General features: G+C 45.3%; 2 protein-coding genes across 9 annotated transcripts in view; one reads left to right on the top strand and one right to left on the bottom strand.

The window, feature by feature from the left end:
• NUBPL (NUBP iron-sulfur cluster assembly factor, mitochondrial) overlaps positions 1 to 19862 on the top strand; it is an 84440-nt gene that overhangs the window by 7854 nt on the left and 56724 nt on the right. For 3 of the 8 annotated variants that reach the window (XM_085895431.1, XM_085895423.1, XM_085895451.1), the window contains exon 1: positions 14184 to 14363. The exons of 1 other annotated variant lie outside the window; for it this stretch is intronic. In XM_085895431.1, coding sequence (XP_085751557.1) covers positions 14292 to 14363 — 72 coding nt within the window. In that variant the 5' untranslated portion in view covers positions 14184 to 14291. Of the gene's footprint in view, positions 1 to 14183; positions 14364 to 14719; positions 14801 to 16370; positions 16481 to 18130; positions 18210 to 19862 lie in introns of those variants that run through there. 4 more of the 8 variants (XM_085895471.1, XM_085895461.1, XM_085895477.1 and 1 more) reach the window with 4 other exon arrangements.
• On the bottom strand, positions 1160 to 13995 carry NDUFV3 (NADH:ubiquinone oxidoreductase subunit V3). Its single transcript, XM_085895497.1, has 3 exons — positions 13864 to 13995; positions 9636 to 9741; positions 1160 to 1926 (listed from the first exon to the last, which is right to left on the bottom strand). Exons 1-3 carry the CDS (start codon positions 13891 to 13893, stop codon positions 1745 to 1747), a joined length of 318 nt encoding a protein of 105 aa, XP_085751623.1. The 5' UTR covers positions 13894 to 13995; the 3' UTR covers positions 1160 to 1744.

Here is a 19862-nt window from a genome sequence, read left to right as displayed (position 1 = left end):
TTTGTTGGAAAGGTAGCATCCTATGACGGTGCCATGTTGAAAGTCACTGAGCTCTTCAGCACAGTCCATTCTACTGCCAATGTTTGTCTATGGAGATTGCATGGCTGTGTGCTTCATTTTATACACCTGTCAGCAATGGGTGTGGCTGAAATAGCCACATCCACTAATTAGAAGAGGTGTCCACATACTTTACCCATGTAGTGTATTTCAAAAATGTGTTGGGCTCGATATGTTCTCGTGGATCAGGCATTGCGTGGGAGAGTCAAGCGCTCTACTGAGTGCCCTTGTCGTTACCCCCGCCAAAGGAGAACTTTCTTCGTGTTTGCTTGTCTGCACAGAATGTGCAGTCCGTGGTCTTCTATTGTTCGTGGTCCGTTTGTTTGTCTGCACAGAACTTTCTTCGTGTTTTTCTCTACAACTGCTTGCCGGATTGAGAGGAAATTTTCACAATTGGTGCGACTCCTCATGTCGAATGTTTTAATGTTAATTATGTCGTCATAGGTCACTTGTGGCAGCCATATTGGAAAAACAGAAAAACTTTGGACCTCTGTATCTCTGAAACCACAGCAAGGAAAAAAAATTAAACGTTGTACAGAGCAAGTACTAATGGGGAATGAGTGTTTTTTTTGATGACGTCATAGGTCACATGTTTTGGCAGCCATTTTGTTTTGTCTTTTTTTAAACCTTTAAAAATCTTCTCTGAAATGGCTAAACCATTCATCACTACCAGCATTTATAAAGCGGCAGTTCCAATTATGTCTTATTAATTACATAACATACCAATACACAAAACAAGTCCTGGTGAGGGTCTGCAATCTCTGATTGCTCTTTTTCTTAACTATGTTTCTGCCATTGTTTGCATGAAATAGAGAAAACAGGACACCTACACAGTTGATATGCGTTCGCATTGGCCCACTCAGTCCATGCCAAATTTATAATTGCATCGATTGTACGAATCAGGAAGGTCCAATCAATGAGAAAGTCGTGCATATTATCGAAATAAGATCAGAGCTATATTTTTGGAATTCTCAACACTGAAGGACAAGTTCCAATTCAGGAGGTGCAACCGATACACCATTACACTATGTGTCCGTTTCATGTTTAATCTCATGTGATCTTGAGCGATTATGGAGAAACGTTGACACCAACAGCATACATGTACATTTTTTTCCACAACCTTTATTGTACTAACAATATTAATGTACAATTTCACATGGACGGATCCATTGGAAACAGATTTATTGTGACTGTTGAAACGAAACTGCCAAATATTTGGAATTTCCACAAACTCGAACAAAAGTCATAGTGGGGCAACTTAGCATAACAATTGTGCATTTTGTGAGGAAAGCACCAAATTTGGCACACGAGTAGCCTATCATATTATGAACAGATTTGGATATTGGGCCATCTCAAAATTTTTGATGGCAGTGGAAAATGGCTGCCACAGCCATCAGCGGCTGAATTTGAGATGGCCCAATATCCAAATCTGTTCACAATATGTTAGGCGACTAGTGTGCCAAATTTGGTGCTTTCCTCACAAAATGCACAATTGTTATGCTATATTTAGCTAAGTTGCCCCACTATCAATATAAAATGTTGTGGATAAAGTGTCTGGTTATTGAGGAATTTTCTCAATGCATGCTTACCATCCAAATATGTCAATATTGGAACAACACCCAAAAAAAACTAAAGAGAAAAGGCAAAAGTTCTTGTGAATGGAGGATCCTCGGTGCCTCAAAGAGGGTTATCCAGATGATGGTTGGGGAAGGCGATGTACAGACAGCTCGGTCTCAAAGTCGATGAACGTGGAAGGGACGTACTTCCAATGCTGTGCATTCATGTAGTGCAAGCCAGACGATTCAGATATTGGATCGGGTTGTGGTGATTGTGGTGGTGGTGGTGGTGGTGGTGATGGCAAAGAAGTAGCTGTAAAACATGTGATTTTATTTATTTCAGTTGATTGTTACTGAGACACAGGTAACCACTGCAATCATTGCCTCTGAACCAGGGTGACTTTACTTCGTGAGATTACCAGAATGTAAGACCCATCGCTTCACAAACGGGAGTACCAATCTTTGTGTAATTGCTAAACAATAAATAAATGAAAAAAACGGTTGTTAATGGGGTATGATATATGAATGATCATCATCCCCCCCTCTCAATATTGAGTTTTATTATAGGAACAAAGACGTTAATGAAATACAATTATAAATGAATAGGAAACAAGCATTACAAGGAAATGTGGAAAAATGATGCGCCTAGATTTGGTGACCATCCCTCGGTCTTCTGGTGAACCATACCAGTGCTCTGCCATCTGAACTATCAGGGTGACCCACCAGCTGAGTCTGCAATTCTTCCAGAAATAAAAATGCCACTATCCCCTGCTGCTTCCGGGACACTCACTGCCAACCATAGCAGCAACGAGGGCCTGTCTCTTCCCTTCCCCAACCCCCACAGGGACACAATTCCATGTCTTCTATTACTCATCACAGGGGGTGTAAGTAATGCAATTATAAATGAACAGGAAACAAATATTATAAGTATATGTGGAAAAATTACACGCCTCGACCAGGGATACAACACAACAACATGCATTCCTCCGACCACCACAGCACGTTCATAATAGTTCCCCCACACCATCAAACCCCAACTCAAGCTTACTTTCACTCACCATTGACACCACACCAAACGACCACCACCACCAACGCCACCTCAAATCACGCTGAAAGATCACCACTATGCTCACCGCTACACCACCTCTGCCATCGCTCAACCACCAACGCCAGCTTTTGGGACCAACAGGGAACAAGGAAGCAGCCCACACTATTGTAGATACTCGGGTCTGGATGTTCTGGCATACAGATTGAAGCACAGGAATGCACGAGACTCCATTCAAAGTCGTATGACTAGCCCGAGCATTCCGCTCAATTAAGGCCCTTATTGGGTGACCGGCACATGTTCGTGGCTGGAGAGCGCAACTAAATACCCCAGCGCCAAGCTAACTTCAGAGATGGATCGCGTGGCAGAGTTTGGGGCAAGTGAAGACATTTCCGCTGCCGAAGCCTCACATGGACAAAACTAGCGCCGGGGTAATCGTCCGTACACCAATGAGGGTGCTGGAGAACACCCATCGTTCCACCTGTTTGGCTCCTAATTGCCGCTCCCACCGAGGGATTACAAAGGAGCACTCGGTTCTCTGGCCAAGCATTCTTATTCTTTGGGTTACGGTATGGTGAGTCACGGAACGGAGCAGAAAGGAGCCAAGGGAGCAGAGTGTGGAATGAGCAGAAAGCCAGACACCAGACCGGGTGCACTTTAGATAACCTTAACATTTACACGCACACACCTCTTTACACTCACCGTTAGTCTATCTTCCTACCCATTCTTTTCTTTGTTTCCAAAACCACCTGACCGATATCTTTACACGTTCCTCTCCGCATTTCAACACCCCTCCCCACATCCCTGATCACACCTCCTCTGACTACGCATCATTAGACAACTTCAGTTTTGCTTCCCCCTTTCCCGCTCATAGGTTACTGAGTTTGTGCAGGTCCATCGATCGCGCCGGTAAAAAGGTCGCAACCACCTCAAAGTTTTTCTCATTTCTCTTGCTATCCAATTTCCTCGGGTATGATTCTGATGGCAGGTCAGGTCAGGTATGGGAGCATGTGCCAGAACAGCGCGTCGCTGCGTCCACTTTCCGCTGATACTCCAGGGGCCTCCGTCTGGCCATCCCCCAGGCAGATGCCAGGCCCATCCCCATCTCCTTGAGATGATGGTCAACCTGCTGCAACCATGAGGCACGTGGTCGGCCCACTGGCCTCCTCTACTCATGAGACTCCCTCGCTGAGAGAATCTGGTGAGCAGGATCAGCGTCAGGAAAACGAGCCACATGTCCATACAGCCGCAACTGACGCTCACGGACTATGCAGGTAACAAATCTCATCCGAGTCTCTCTCAGCAACCGCTCGCTGGACACAAAATCCGACCAGCGATAGCCAAGGATTCTCCGAAGACACCTGGTACCAAAGGAATTAAGTCTCCGTCTCAGATCCTTGGTCAGAGTCCAAGTCTCGCACCCATAGAGCAAGACTGGAAGTACCAAGGACCTAAAGACTCGGACTTTCGTCCTCCCGCACAGGTACCGGCAGCGCCACACCCCATGATCCAGTGAATCCATGACTCCCCAGGCCCGACCCAGACGTCTATTGACCTCTGACTCGCAGCCAGCAGAGACATGAATATCACTGCGAAGGTAAGTGAATCTCTCCACGACCTCAACATCCTCACCACAAACAGACACAGACAGGACAGCAGCATCCAAGATGTCACCGAAAGCCTGGATCTTAGTTTTGACCCAAGAAACCCGTAATCCCAGCGGCTCCGACTTCTCATTCAGCACCTCGAGGGCCCCCAAAAGGATGTCTAAAGTCTCCGCAAAGATGACTGCATCATCTGCAAAATCAAGGTCTGAGATCTTGACATTCCCAAACGATGCACCGCAACTTGATCTCTCCGACATCCTCCCTAAAATCCAGTCCATACAAGTGCTGAAAAGTGTGGGGGCAAGTACACATCCATGACGAACTCCAGTAACAACTGGAAATAAGTCAGAGATGGTACCACCACACATCACAGCACTCTCAGTACCAGAGTAGAGTTCAGACATCAGATCGATCAGTTTTGGTGGCACCCCACGAAGACCAAGAATCCTCCAGAGGACATCCCGATTCACTGAATCGAACGCTTTACAGAGATCAACATACGCTGCAAGCAGCCTCTGCCGAAACTCTCGTCTGCGTTCGGTGAGGACACGAAGGGCAAGGATACGGTCAATCGTTGACCTCTTTGGTGTAAAGCCTGACTGCTCTGGACGCTGGTGCTCAAGCAGATGGTGGCGAACCCTATCAAGAATTATCCGAGCATAGACCTTGCCCGGCACTGAGAGCAGCGTCACCCCTCGGTAGTTGTTGCAGTCTTGGCGATCACCCTTCCCTTTCCAGAGACGGACAACAAGGCCCCTCTTCCAGTCAGTTGGGATGATGCCTGTGTTCCAGGCAGAGCACAAAACTGCATGCAACGACACGAGTGCAGCATTTCCACCAGCCTTGAGAAGTTAGGCATGGATGCCACAGATCCCTGGAGCTTTGCCCCGTTTCAACTGGTTCACCGCAGCCCGTGTTTCCACAAGCGAAGGTGGACCACAGTTGATTCGAGGGTCAGCAACAGGGATTGTAACACCCTTGACGTCCAACTTGACAGCTGGTGGATCAGCCTGGTACAACCGCTCAAAGTAACCGGCCCAGCGGGCCTTCACTTCAGACTCCTCTGTCAAGAACCTACCACTCTCTGCTCGAACTGCAGTGCTCCGAGGGATGGGCTTGGATGAACGTAATACGAGAATCACTTGTCCACAGGTGATGCTCTACCCCCTCACAGATTCCTCGCACATAGGCCTCCTTGTCCACCCTCAGTGCACGTACAGTTTTATGCCTCAGCTCCCTGAACAGCTCAGTTCTGCCATTCAGCCTGGCACTGCGACTCTGGTCAATGGTATCCAGTGTCCCTTGAGAGACAAAATTCTTCTTTGCCCTGCGGTGAGCTCCAAGACATCCACCGGCAACATCAAGGACGGTGGTCTTGAAGGCGCTCCGCAACTCTTCAGGACCCCCCAAAGCACCCAGACCCCCCAAGTGTCCACTCAGCCTGTTCGCAAACTCCTCAGCTACTCTCTCATCCCTGAGCTTGGCAACATCCAGCCTAGGCTGGGATGGTACCATTCTCCAGGATTTAAGGTGCAGCTTTAGAGTTGCTACAACCAGCCTGTGGTCAGTATTGAGGAACTGAGCACTCCGGTAGACCCTGCAGTTCTGGATCATCCTCCAACAACCGTCAATGAGGACATGGTCAATCACCTTTGCCACACCGCCAGCGTTGGAATACCAAGTCCAGCGATGAGCTTGTGGGCGCTGAAACCATGAACCAGCCACCCTAAGTCCATGACTTCTTGCAAAGTCAAGGAGCTTCGTGCTATTCTGGTTCATAGTTCCTGACCCATGGGGACCAACACACACCTCATAACCATCCCTATCAGTTCCAGTCGATGCATTGAAATCCCCCAAGACTAGAAGTGTATCTCGTCTGGGGCACCGATCAACCACAGACTCGAGTGTGGCGTAGAATGCATCCTTCACGGTGAGATCACTCGCCTCAGTCGGAGCATAAACAGAGACCAGGGAAATGACACCTAAGGAGTGACGAATCCTTAATCTCATAATACGCTCGTTGACCGGTGTTACCTCAATTATCATTGGGGTCAGCTTATTGGACACAGCTACAGCAACTCCTTGGGTATGGTAACCATCAGAGCGACCAGACCAATAGTAGGTGTAACCACCCACCATTATCTCGCCGCAATCCGGTCTCCGAACCTCAGAGAGAGCTGCAATCCCGATGTCCAAACGCTTGAGCTCAGATGATAACAGAGACAGGTGATCATCCTCTCTTAGGGATAAGACATTCCAGGCACCCACCCGAAGGGACCGCCTCAGGTTAACCCAAGGAGACCGCCGTCTGGTGGACGACACCTCAGCACCACTCCGACACACTCTCCCGCAATCTGACCCAGGGATGTTACCCCGTGGTTTCCCTCCTATCATCAAAGATTGGGGGTCCCGAAGGCTTTGCTCCAATCCCGTCATCCGGTGAGCTGCCCTGCGAAGGGAAGCTGCACAGGAGGTACTCCCATGGAGTGGGTTTTCAGATTTTTTTGCGTTTTGAGGAATGAAGGGTTTTACGGTGGCCGGAGTGCAAATCCTGCCACCAACCTCCTAATAAGAAGTAACCAACTGCAGGAGGATGTCTGCAGACACAGTTGGGTACTAGATATGGATGGCCGTTGGCTCACAAGGAGCTCCTCCGCCCTTTGACAGGTTTTGTTTTTAATCCTGCTGGGTGTCCATATCCAAACACCCCCCCTCACCAGAAAACCTGGTGGGGGAGACGGTTTAGTCGCCGACAACCCGACCATGGAACAGGTTAGTACAGGTTTACATGGTACCTGTAGCAGGTCACAGATCGAACCTGACCTGACCTGATGGCACCTGGTATGTTAATACAAGTTAAGATTGTGCAAGTTTTATAATAGCTTAGCACTGCCCTGGCAATTGAAAGATATGTATGCACATATGAAAGATAATGAGTCTTAATGAGTATGAAGTTCATTCGGACCAATTAATCTTTAAAGTCCTAAAACTCCAAGAGTATTTGTAGTTTTTGCTTTTTGTTTGGGATAATGCTTCTATGAAATGTCTACACCTTATCGCAGCATTTTTTTTAAGATCCTTATTTTGACCTTCACCTAAGTCTTACTCACGTTGTTGTTCTTCATCTTCTCCTTGTGGACTTTTTTGTTTCACAGCCAACAGTTTTCATCAAAACTTCCTGGAACTTGGAATATATATGTAAAAATACCCTGCGCAGACAGTAACCATCTCCGATTTTGAAAATTCATCCTAGAAAAAAAGTTATGACGTCAAAATATCTCCGCTAATGGAAATCGCCAAAAAATTATCTCCGAAACTAGACAAGCTTTTTGAATTCTGTTTGCGGGAATCGAAAAGGGCATTAGCAGAGATGAATTACCGCACATACGATACATCAGTATGACGTCATATCAATTTTTATGACTTTTTGTTTCACAACCCAGGGTTTTCATCGGATCTTCGTGAAACTTGCCATGTATATGCAGAAAGCCCACGCGCAGGCAGTAACCATCTCCGATTTTGGAAATTCTTCCTAGAAAAAAGTTGACATCATAATATCTACGCTAATGGATATCGCCTATACCATCATCTCCGAAACTGGGCAAGCTGGTTGAATTTTGTTTGCGGGAATCAAGCCGGGCATTAGCACAGATAATTTATCGCAAACCTGATACATCACAATGACGTCATATTCGTTTTTATGACGTCATCATTAAGAGGACGAGGATCTTAGCTCATTTGAGCTTGTTTTTTTTTAATTATTGCCCAGGAAGAAAGATAATGAGTCTTAATGAGACTGAAGCTCATTAGGGCCGGAATAAAAACAATGAATATTAATTAATATATCCAATATCGATGAAGTCAGAACTGACCAGGGTCCACGGGCCGGATTTTTTATGTTTCGTTTTTAAGCGTCGGGACAACTAAAGAGCATTTCAAAATACAAAGGCCATCCACATCTGCTTTGTACTCAAACTAAATCTGATGAAAACAACAGCTAAAATTAGAACGGCACTTGGTAGAGTGCATACCTCCACCAGGATGAACAGTTTACGATTTGTATCCCACTGATAGACCGGATCTTCACACAGACTTTAACCAAAATCTAATCAGCTTGTTCTTGTCACCTACCCAAATCATCCACCTAGTTTCATCAAAATCCATTCATAACATTTTGAAACAACATGCCATGTATTGATTTTGGTCTTCTGTATCAATGGTGAAGGTGAAGAAGCAAAAAAAAATATCAATGGCAGTTTAGTTGGAAAACTTTTGGAAACCCAAATTTAATCAGTTCATCTTTGTATTACTGTCCAGAGTTATGCCAAGTTTGGTTAAAATTCCTTCATTGGTTCACAGATTATCATGGTAACAAAGCTTTCAGTTAAAGGTCACATGACCTTTGATACTTTGAACCAAATATCTACTCGGTTCATCTTTGCATCATAATACACTTTTGGACCAAGTTGGTAAAAAAATCCTTTCAGTGATTCACAACTTATTGCAGTAACAAAAATGGATCACAGATGGACAGCACAAAAACATGGTGGCGGAGGCATTGAAAAAAAGAAAACAATGTTAAATTTATTAATTATAATTGATCTTCATATTCTCATAATAAAGGTTTTTTGAAAATTTGATGACAAAAGCTCAAATGATAAAAAAATAAAAACAAGTGAAATCCTTCAATACAGCGCGTGTGGTGAAGCAAATGAGTACACTAATGTTAAAATATGCAATTTATGCTTTTTCAGTTGAAAAACAATTAAAAAGCGTACTTAATATTTGAAATGTAAAAATCTTGTTATTATTGTGATAAGCACCTTTATATATAACAGAAGGAATGAAATCGTTCAATACAGCGTGGCAGGAGGCCACAAAAGAATGATGGCATAAGAAGGACTTAGCTTTCAGCGTTCGGCGATCGGCGCGAAATGCGATGGTGGGTGGAAATGACGTCTTTCGGTCGTTCGTACATGAGTGGGGCGTGTTTCTTGCTTTTTTCCGTCAAGCAATAAATTCAATGGTTTTCACATATATAACACGTTAGTTTCACAAATTTCCATTGAAATACTCAGGTATTTCCGTCAATTGTCGCCATTTCGGTCTAGGTTACGCACTGCATCTACCGGACGGCCGTCATTGGCTGTTAAAGGCACGTGGGGGGACACCGGGACACCGGAGACATGGTAGACGTGGTAGACACCGGGGACATTTCAAACTCGGTGCAATTGTATACAGCGCACGCGCTGTAAAAATAATGGCCTGGACACGCAGACATGCGAGCGCATGCACGCACGCACGTGGAAAATCCCCGTGTCTGCCGCTGCCCTGGCGGACAGGCTAAAAGTAATGTTTGCTATGTGTTACCTTTCTTGTTTTTTTTGGCCAATGGCTGGGAGCCAGACTTTCCTGTTTTTGATGGGAGCCAACGTACACAAAGGTTCATGTTAGCTCCAGCAGTGGGTTTCACCACCTGTAGGACAAGAGGCAAAATACATCGTCACAAATGAGGTCAATTGAAAGTACAACCGTAAGACTATCAAAGGTGTTTTTGGGTCGCCTAAGGTGTTACCCAAATCTCAACATGATAAGGGGAGTTCGACACACGTTAACATTGCTCGTTCCAACCCCAACATGATCAGGCCAACCACAATAAATTCTAACCTCAAGACCCACAAGAAAGTGAACCATTAACCCTATAAATGCACATTAACTGGTCAATGATCAATACAGCATTCAACTTTAACAACCAAAGCTTCCATAAGATTGTTCCAGCACTTAACCAAAACTAACTCTGACCATTCATTCAATCACTGCTGGAAACATCGCTGAGAGCGCCGTAGACACGTCCAGGCGGGAGAGCGCCGTAGACACGTCCAGGCGGGAGAGCGCCGTAGACACGGCCAGGCGGGAGAGCGCCGTAGACACGGCCAGGCGGGAGAGCGCCGTAGACACGGCCAGGCGGGAGAGCGCCGTAGACACGGCCAGGCGGGAGAGCGCCGTAGACACGGCCAGGCGGGAGAGCGCCGTAGACACGGCCAGGCGGGAGAGCGCCGTAGACACGGCCAGGCGGGAGAGCGCCGTAGACACGGCCAGGCGGGAGAGCGCCGTAGACACGGCCAGGCGGGAGAGCGCCGTAGACACGGCCAGGCGGGAGAGCGCCGTAGACACGGCCAGGCGGGAGAGCGCCGTAGACACGGCCAGGCGGGAGAGCGCCGTAGACACGGCCAGGCGGGAGAGCGCCGTAGACACGGCCAGGCGGGAGAGCGCCGTAGACACGGCCAGGCGGGAGAGCGCCGTAGACACGGCCAGGCGGGAGAGCGCCGTAGACACGGCCAGGCGGGAGAGCGCCGTAGACACGGCCAGGCGGGAGAGCGCCGTAGACACGGCCAGGCGGGAGAGCGCCGTAGACACGGCCAGGCGGGAGAGCGCCGTAGACACGGCCAGGCGGGAGAGCGCCGTAGACACGGCCAGGCGGGAGAGCGCCGTAGACACGGCCAGGCGGGAGAGCGCCATGACTCCTGTAACTACATCCTCTGCCCATTATAATGTGCTAAATTATTTGACAGCATGGTTGTTAAACTGTAGAAATTATTTTTATTCACATCTATGTTTATTTTTTGAAGAGGACAAAGAAGGAAAGAGCACCAGGCATTGATGAGGTGTGCACAAAGATGATATATGTAGCGGGAGAAGTTGGAGTCAGTTGGGTGAAGAGGCCGTTTAATATATGAATGAGAGAGGGTTCAATTCCGGAGGATTGGAGGGCAGGGTTAATTGTGTTGATATGGAATGGGAAAGGTGACGTTCAACATCTGGGGAAGTACAAGGGCATTACATTCAGAAGTCATGTAATGAAGGTGCTGGAGAGGATTCTGGACCGGAGGATAAAGAAGAGTGTGGAGATGGAGATCGGAGAAGAGCAGAAAGGGTTTAGAAAGAGTAGGGGGATGACGGATGGGATGTTCAGGTTGAGACAGCTGATAGAGAAGAGGTTGGAGTTGCAAGGTGAAATAGTATTAGGATGTGGACCTAGAGAAGGCCGACGACGCTGTATCGAGAGATGGTGATGGCAACACTGAGATGGATGGGAGTGCTGGAAGCAGAAGTTAGGTTGGTGGAAGGGATGTACAAGGGAGCAAAGAGAAGAGTCTTGATTGGTCCTGTGATGTCTGAGGAGTTCAGCATGAACATTGGTTTGAGGCAGGGAAGCGTTCTCAGCCCACTGTTTATTATGGTGATGGAGCTGGTAAGCAGGATGGGAAGTTTGAGGGATCGTGGGGGGGGGGATGCTGTATGCGGATGATTGGAGAGTGGGCAGGAGATGTAGGAAGTACTGGGAGGGTGGGGGGGTGGAAGGAAGAATTTGGGAAGCATGGGCTGAAGATGAGTATGGAGAAAACCAAGGTGATGTGGGTCAGGCAGCAGAGAAAGGATATGAACATCAGGTTGGAGGAGAAGAAGATCAGGCAGAGAAATAGGTTTGCGTATGTGGGGGGGGGGGGAGGGACAGTGACTGGGAATGGTAAGTCAGAAGCAGAGGTGCGAAGGATTCAGGTGGGCACGAATGCATGGAGTAGGGTGGAGGGAGTTAATTGCAGACAGAAATATATCAAGGAAATTGAAAGGAAAGGTTCTGATGTCATGTGTAATGTGCAGCCTATCTTTATGATCTGGAGACGGTGGCACTGACAGAGAGACAACAACAGAGTTTGCAGGTTTGCGAGAACAACTGGGGTAGGGGGATTGCGGGGGTGAAGAGGGTGGATGAATGGAGGATGGATGAACTGAGGGAGGAGATTGGTGTGCAGATGAGCTTGATGAGGAGATTGGTGAAATACCAATGAAGAGATTGGTCTGGATGGGCTGGACACTTGGTGTGGATTGGGAAAGAGAGAATGGCAAAGAGAGCGGATAGGTTGAGGGAGCAAGGTAGAAGGAAAAGAGGGAGACCATGGTTGAGATGGGAGGATTGTGGGAGGAGGGATATCCGTAAAGGCCCTGTCACACCTTGACGATTTCGCCAGCGTATGCCTGACGTATGCAAAATTTGGCTAAAACGCTGGCACACGTCGACTACGTTAAGAGCACGCTGGCATACGTCGTAGCACGCTGGCATGTCGTAGTACGCCGAGGTGTTAGACAAATTTTCCATGCCTGAAATTTTTTGACGTATGCCAGCGTATGACACACGTTCCGCATAATGCTGGCCATAAGTTGTAGGCACGTTACGCTATCGTTGACACACATCGACACACATCGAGGTAATGGTTAGCGTACCCGAAACTTATTTCTAAACTATTACTAACGTGTTGTAGGCACGTTACGCGATCGTTGACACACGTTACTCATAAGTCGAAACACGTCAAGGTAATGGTGAGCGTCAGTGTTCCAGACTCCCTGTTTTTTTTTTTTTTTTTTCTTCGGTAGGACGGTGATGTTGACACTTCGATTTCTAGTGTGGTTATAATATAATATAATTAAAAGGCTGCCGCTGAATGATTGAAATCATAACCACACTAGAAATCGAAGTGTCAACATCACCGTCATACCGAAGAAAACAAAACAAAACAGGGAGTCTGGAACACTGACGCTCACCATTACATTGACGTGTTTCGACTTATGGGTAACGTACAAGTAACGCATGTCGGCGTGTGCCAACGATCGCGTAGCGTGCCTACAACTTATGCCAGTGTATGCGAAATGTGTGTCATACGTCGAGAAATTTTCAACATGCTGAACATTTCTTGACGTAGGCCAGCGTGCTCTTAACGTATACAAAACTTACCCATAACATATTCAACGTGTGCCAGCTTGGTTCGGCAAATTTTTCATACGTCGGCATACGCTGGCTGAAACGTCAAGGTGTAACAGCGGCTTCACACTTCGATGTCAAGTGCGGTTATGATTTGAATCGTCGAGCCGCAGCCTATGAATAGCCTATGCCACGTGATCGTCGGCGATACGCTGCCGCGTGCTGTGCATAAGTTAGACTATCGTTGGGCATAGGTTGTGAACGCCGACAGCACGCTCAGCATTCGTTGGTACAAGTTATCTATATGTGATTAAAACGTTCTGTGTACGTTACTAATAAGTTATGCATATGTCCAACACGTTATTATACGCCCAAAACTTTTTTAAAAAAAACATCAATAGTTCAGCGTACGCCAGTGTTTTACATACTTTGAGACCTTGCCATACGCTGGCTAAAACGTCAAGGTGTGACAGGGCCTTAAGTTTGGGGTGTTTGGAGAGTGGAGGGAGTTGGTTGAGGACAGAGGGAGGTGTGGGAGTATCGTGGTTAAGGCAGGGCAGAAGGTTGGTGCCATCGGACCTCACCTCTTATAAAGGGAAGAGGAGAAGAAGAAGAAGTTTATTTAACACAATGCAATATTCTCGGATGTTTGTTTTTCTTCTGTTGAATAATACCATTAGATTTAAGTGTTACGTCATATTTACCAAGTTTTACTACAACAGGCCACATGAAGTGTCTCAACAAAAAAAGGCTTATGGAAGTTTTATAAACTGGATTCCATATGTACATAGCGAATAAGGCCACAAGATTCCGTACAACATCGCCTGAACTTCCACTCACCCTGGTGATGAACAGCCTGAAGGACGCCATCGTATCGTACCGGAAGTGCAAATAAATAACGGCCTACGTCACTTCCTGTCGCGCAAACCACCATTCACCGTATTTATTTTCCTTATCTTCTCATTAGTACGACCCGCCTCAACATAGCCGTTTAATATTGTGATCGAAATGCCTCAAAAGCGATAAGAAATCGAAGTTGATAATTTCCCGTAGCAAAATTCTCATACGATTAGTACATTGAAATAATTTATGTCTTACTGAAAAATTTCCTCTAATAAATAAACATGTGAGGCCCGGACGGCACGACTTCCTTCCCAAAGCGGAAGTGACGTCACGCGAATATCGACACACTGTAACGGATTCCTCTTCTTTTCCGCCGTGTGGTTAAATTGTTTTTTTTTATCGTGACAACATTTTAATTTTGAAGTATGGAGATCAGCGCTGGATGTCGACTGGTAACCAGCAGAATATGTGGAGAGTTCTTAACCACGAAAAACCAGGTATGGGGGAGGGGGGGAGTTAAAATAAAATTTACTTCTTCACGTGTGATTGACTACAAGCACTTCCGGAGGTGTATAATGTTATCATCGCTGGTTACTGATATTTCGCTTTATAATCTGGTGAAACTTTTATATTTTAATACTTTTCCTTCCCTCCTTCCTTGTGGGGGTCTGCAAGCATTTAAAAAAAAATTCAACACGTGCAAGTCATTCGTGAATAGAGTGATATGTTTAACTTTAACACAAAATGGGAAACAATATATATATATATCATCAATGGTGACCTTTCATTTTCCCTCGCTTTTGATATGACATTTCTTCTTGCTTTAACTAACTAATTTCTTCTTGTCAAAAAGGAATGAATAAAGCTACCCAGGCTGAATGAGTGTAAACGGCTTCCTCACACCAAAATGAGGTGTTGGGCAAATACATTACAGGTGTGCGAAGAATACGTCATTATGGCCTCCACATTACCATCATTACCTGACGTTCTCACCCCTGTCTGTCTGTCTGTCTGTCTGTCTGTCTGTCTGTCTGTCTGTGTGTTTGTCTGTCTGTCTGTCTGTGTTTGTCTACAGGATATCTCAAAAAGTTGTGGACGGATCCGGATGAAACTTTGTGGACAGGCTGAGTGTGTGACAAGGACGAACTGGTTAGATTTTGGTGAAGATCTGGATCCGGATCCGATAATTTTTTTCAGCGATTCTTCACCATTGAGAGATATGGCTACACCGATATATAGCATGAGATCTCAAAAAGTTGTGGACTTATACGGATGAAACTTGGTGGGCAGGTTGTGTGTGTCGCAAGGACAAATCGCTTCAATTTTGGTGAGGATCCGAATCCGGATATGGATACGGGAATTATTTAATTCTTAAGTGATTCTTCCCCATTGAGAGAAAGGACCAAATACGATATTGTACTGTAAAACATGATATTTCAAAAATTTAATGGGCCCGATGTATTCACGTGGATCAGGTATTTGCGGGGCACAGGTATGCGCTCAACCGAGTGCCCTTCTCGTTAACGTATGGAATAACCATTGTCTGTGTGAATGCAATCCCAACAAGCATTGGAATCGACAAACTGTGTACATACTACATCCATACACGCCATAACTTTTGGGCATACGAATGCGGTTCACGTGAATGGATTACATTGGAATAAGGGAACAAGTATAAACTGTCCGTGTGTCAAAATGTATTGTTGATGCAACCGATGTTTGATAACTTGTATCATTTCAAGGCCATCAGAGGGGTGGACTATATCCACCACTTACCAGTGGGATTTATTTTGCCCCCAAATTATTAGCATCATTCCTGAAGTATGAAATCTGTTTGATGTTTTGGAAGGCATCTCTATGGAGTTGACCACCTCAGAGCAGGCACGGAGGAAACTGTACTCGTGAAACATGCGGATGGCTAGATAGGTTTTATAAAGCTACTGCTATGGAATTAGGGGCCTGGGTCTGCAAGACTTGACTAGGTGAAGCAGACTAGGTGAAGTTCTGGATTCAGTATTGGCATCTCTGCACCAGGACACAGCTCAGGTATCTGTCCTGGAGCCTGTGGTTGGGACAGACAGAACTGGGGCGCCCACTTGAAGCTGTGGAGCTTGCGTGTTGCCTTCATCGTCCCCAGCATTGGAGCTGTGGAAGGTCTTGCCAGCTCAGCCTGTATGTAAGCCTGGTGTTGGCTCATTAGTTAAGGTGGCTGGCTTAAGATCTTAGGTCTTATGGTCTTGAGTTCAAACCTCTGTCTTGCGTTGAATTAACACCAGGTGGGTTCACTTAGCCCGTCATCCTTCTGAGGTCAGCAAAATGAGTACCGGCTTCAAGTAACAAGCGCACTGCATCAGCGGCACAGCCTTGCCGAGGGACATTGGAATCCGATAGGGGCGCCACTATCCCAGCGGGCCCGCATTTCCTGTCCAAGCCGCAAATCTCATCTGCGGAATTTCTTTCTTTCTCACGCATGCGCACTGCGTATCTGAGCGTTTCAATGCATAACAAATGAGCTGACAACTTCCCCTTGTATTTGAACCGATTTTTCACTCGAAATCGACCGTTTTGGACCGAATTTTCGCTAAAATTTTGGAAAGAATGATGAAAAACAGAGGTAGGTACACACCTAATCAAGTTTTAGAGCTGTCTAACGGCTTTTTCAGGCTTTTTTCTTTTAGAAATGTTCAGAGTTTTCGCGCTACTGACGTGTACGATATCGGTTTTCTTGCCCGAAAGTCGGAAGACACGCTGCTTGATGACGTCATCAAGCCAGTATTGGACGCGGGAAAAGTGGGAAATTCAAATGTGCTTTATGCAACTTGTCTTCTGTGACTGTGACAACTTTTTCCCATTGTCTTAATGTAATTAAGCCCGGATTTCGTAATTACTAAAAATATAATATCTCTGGTTCTACTGAATAGAATTCAATGATTTAAAGACCAAAATGTTTCTTTTTCCATGAACTATCTGATAGAATGAAAATAAAAAAAACCTTTTGGAGATATTGAAAATTTCTCCTATGTACCTACCGTGCCCCCAGAAATATGATGCAGCCAAGCAGCCACAGGCTGCATACAAATAAATCGATAAATAAACAAGATGCACAATACTTGCAAAATTCACCTCCTCCCCCCCTCCATAAAAGTTGTCCATTTCATTAATATTGAAATTGATGATCTTAGTTAAAGCTCAGGTCAATCGGATGAAAAAAAGATTGTTTTTCAGATGAAAATTGATGATTTTAGAGGTTTGATATTTGACCGTTTGACCTCAAGAATAGTTGCATTCCTAATTCAGTGATGCGCTATGCAATTTATGTTTAATGTTCAAGTTAATAGGATGAAAATGGACGATTTTTCAGATGAAATTTGATGTTCTTGGATATTTGTTTTTTCTTCTGGGTCAGATTTCTAATGTTTGACCGAGAGTTGACCTTTTGACCTCAAAAATATTGTCCCAATTCAGTGATGCGTTATGCAATTGCTCTTTAATTTTCAGGTAAACTGATGATTTTTCAGATTAAATTTGATTTTAGGTTGACCTTTGACCTCAAAGATAGTTGCTTTCCCAATTCAGTGATGCTGTTTAATGTTAAGGCAATTGCTGTTTAATGATCAAGTTAATCGGATGAAAATTGACAATTTCTCAGATGTAAATTGATTTTAGACGTTTTATTTGACCTAGAAGTTGATGATTTTAGAATGATGTTGAGTTGACTTTTAACCTCAAATAGTTGCTTTCCTTTTGATCGTAAATAACTTTTGATCCATTATCGCAAATAACGCAAATAATTTTTGATCGCAAATAAAATAACTTTTGATCGTAAAAATAGTTTGTTTCCCAATTCAGATTAATGCACTATTCAATTGCTGTTTAATATTCATGTCATCGCATGAAAATTGATGATTTTTCAGATAAAAATTGATGATTTTCGAACTTTGACCTTGAGTTGACATTTGACCTTTTGACCTCAAAAATAGTTGGTTTTCAAGTCAATCAATCCGATGAAAAATGATTTTAGAAATTTGACCTCAATCGATGGGCTTCTCAGTTGAGACTACCTTTACAAATTGGTGAAGTTTCGTGAAGATCAGTTTTAAATTGTGACCTGGAGGCGATTGACAGACAAACGAACAGAGAGACAGAATAACAAAATCGACTGACCAATATTCTTGAAAAATCTTCGATTTTGCAAGTAATATCAACGTTGGCCAACCAATGTATTTACAAATCTTTGATTTTGTAATTTGCCTGTATGTTACAGCTAATAGGAGCGGTCTCAGTTGGTGGGGAGTGATCACCTTGGCCAATGGGACGAATGTCGGAAATAGAGCAAATTGCAGGTAAGGGCCAGTGTAGAAGGAAGGGAATTTGTAGCACTCAGCTGTCTTGGTTCGATAAGTTGTGCTCCATCGCTGGCAACCAATGAACTTGGAAAATATTGCACCAGCTGTCCTCGACAGATGTAACCAAGTAGTGTTGGCAGGCCATGGGATTTGTTGCGATTCACGTGAAGGTAGACCAGATCACCAATATCAACTGAGGTCAGTGTTGGTTGCACTCATAATGGGGCCTTGAACTTCTAGCTATACGATCATTTGGCCCAAAAGAGCCAATTTTGAGTCTCAATAATCTTGTCATCGGACTGAAGAAATGGTTTCTGTGTCCATAACTCTCACAGAAAAACTTTGGGAAGGAAGATGTGAGTTGAGTTTTGCGGTGACAATAAACAGGGCCAAAGATGTAATAGGGTCTCCATGTGGTTTGTGGCATAGAAGCTCGTCCTCCACTTCCCATACTGCCTTCTCTGCCACTGGGTTATTTTTGGGGTTCTTTGTTCTCCCTTGTTCAATAGCAATGTGGTGTTTCTGGAGCAGCTTATTTCCAAACAGGGTGGACAATGCAGGGGCAGGATCAATCCATATGACAGCTTGAGTACCATCCAGTGGATAAAACCCAATGCACAATTCATCCAGTGGATGAAAGCCAATGCACAGTTGAAGGAGAGCAGATATGTGCAGATCACATCGTGACAGAGCATGTAGTACACGCTGACAGTTGTGAATAAGTTCTTCAGGACTTTTACCACCACGGTGGATATCATCTGCAAGCTTGACGACCCTTCTCCCCCCCCTCCCCTCCCCTCTAAAAGATCGCCTAGGACAGGGCTTGTCAATTCCTCAAGGGCGGTTTTGGATCCAGGCATGCCCATGGCAAATCAATTGTATAAACAAACACCTTTATAGGGTGTGACCGCTCCACAGTACTTCATTGAGGATCGCACTGATGGAATCTGGTAAAAGGCATTGGGCAGGTCTGTTGCAATGATCTCTTTCCACTGGGAAATCTTGCGTAAAGGTTGAGTCATCATCCAGCATGAGTTAAGGATGTGGCTTGCTGAAGCACCAAACAGCAGCGAATCCTGTGCCAAGCAAGAATCGCCCCATTTGGTTTCTGCACGAGAAATGATGGGTAAAGGTACTCCTTTGTGATTCCCACATGTTCAGGTCAAACGGAGACTTCAAGGTCATCAGATTTTTGTTGCAATTCAATAGGTTTATCTCTTGCATACTGGGGAAGGTGACCTTTGTGTTGTGAAGGTGGTACAGGTCCCATGTTGACATTGGCCTTGAATGGTCCAGCTTTGCCATTGTAACCCGGGAATGCTGGATTAAAGACGTCATCATCCTTCTGAGTGTGTTTATGGAGAGGCAGAGTTGATCTGAGTCCACAAGAACAGACTCTGAAAACAGCTGATTGTGCTTTCGCTTGGATTGCTACGTAAATGGCTGTCGTGTCGTCCTAAAGACGCTGTGAATCTTGGTTGGTGGAGGTGAAGGCAGGTTGTACCCAGGCAAAATGCACATTAGGAGATTGGACTTGTGGTTCATGTGAGAGATTCACGATGCAAATTTTGAGAGGAAGAGAGGATGGTTCAACTGCAAATGTCGTGGGTCTCCAAGATCATCCAATAGGATAATCTCGATGAACTCCCC

The sequence above is a fragment of the Eptatretus burgeri genome, chromosome 1 (assembly GCF_056783735.1).
Source record: "Eptatretus burgeri isolate ZD-2024b chromosome 1, Ebu_testis_v1, whole genome shotgun sequence".
Taxonomy (NCBI): Eukaryota; Metazoa; Chordata; class Myxini; order Myxiniformes; family Myxinidae; genus Eptatretus; species Eptatretus burgeri.
Note: the sequence above shows the minus strand (reverse complement) of the source record. Positions and strands in the feature narration are given on the sequence as shown.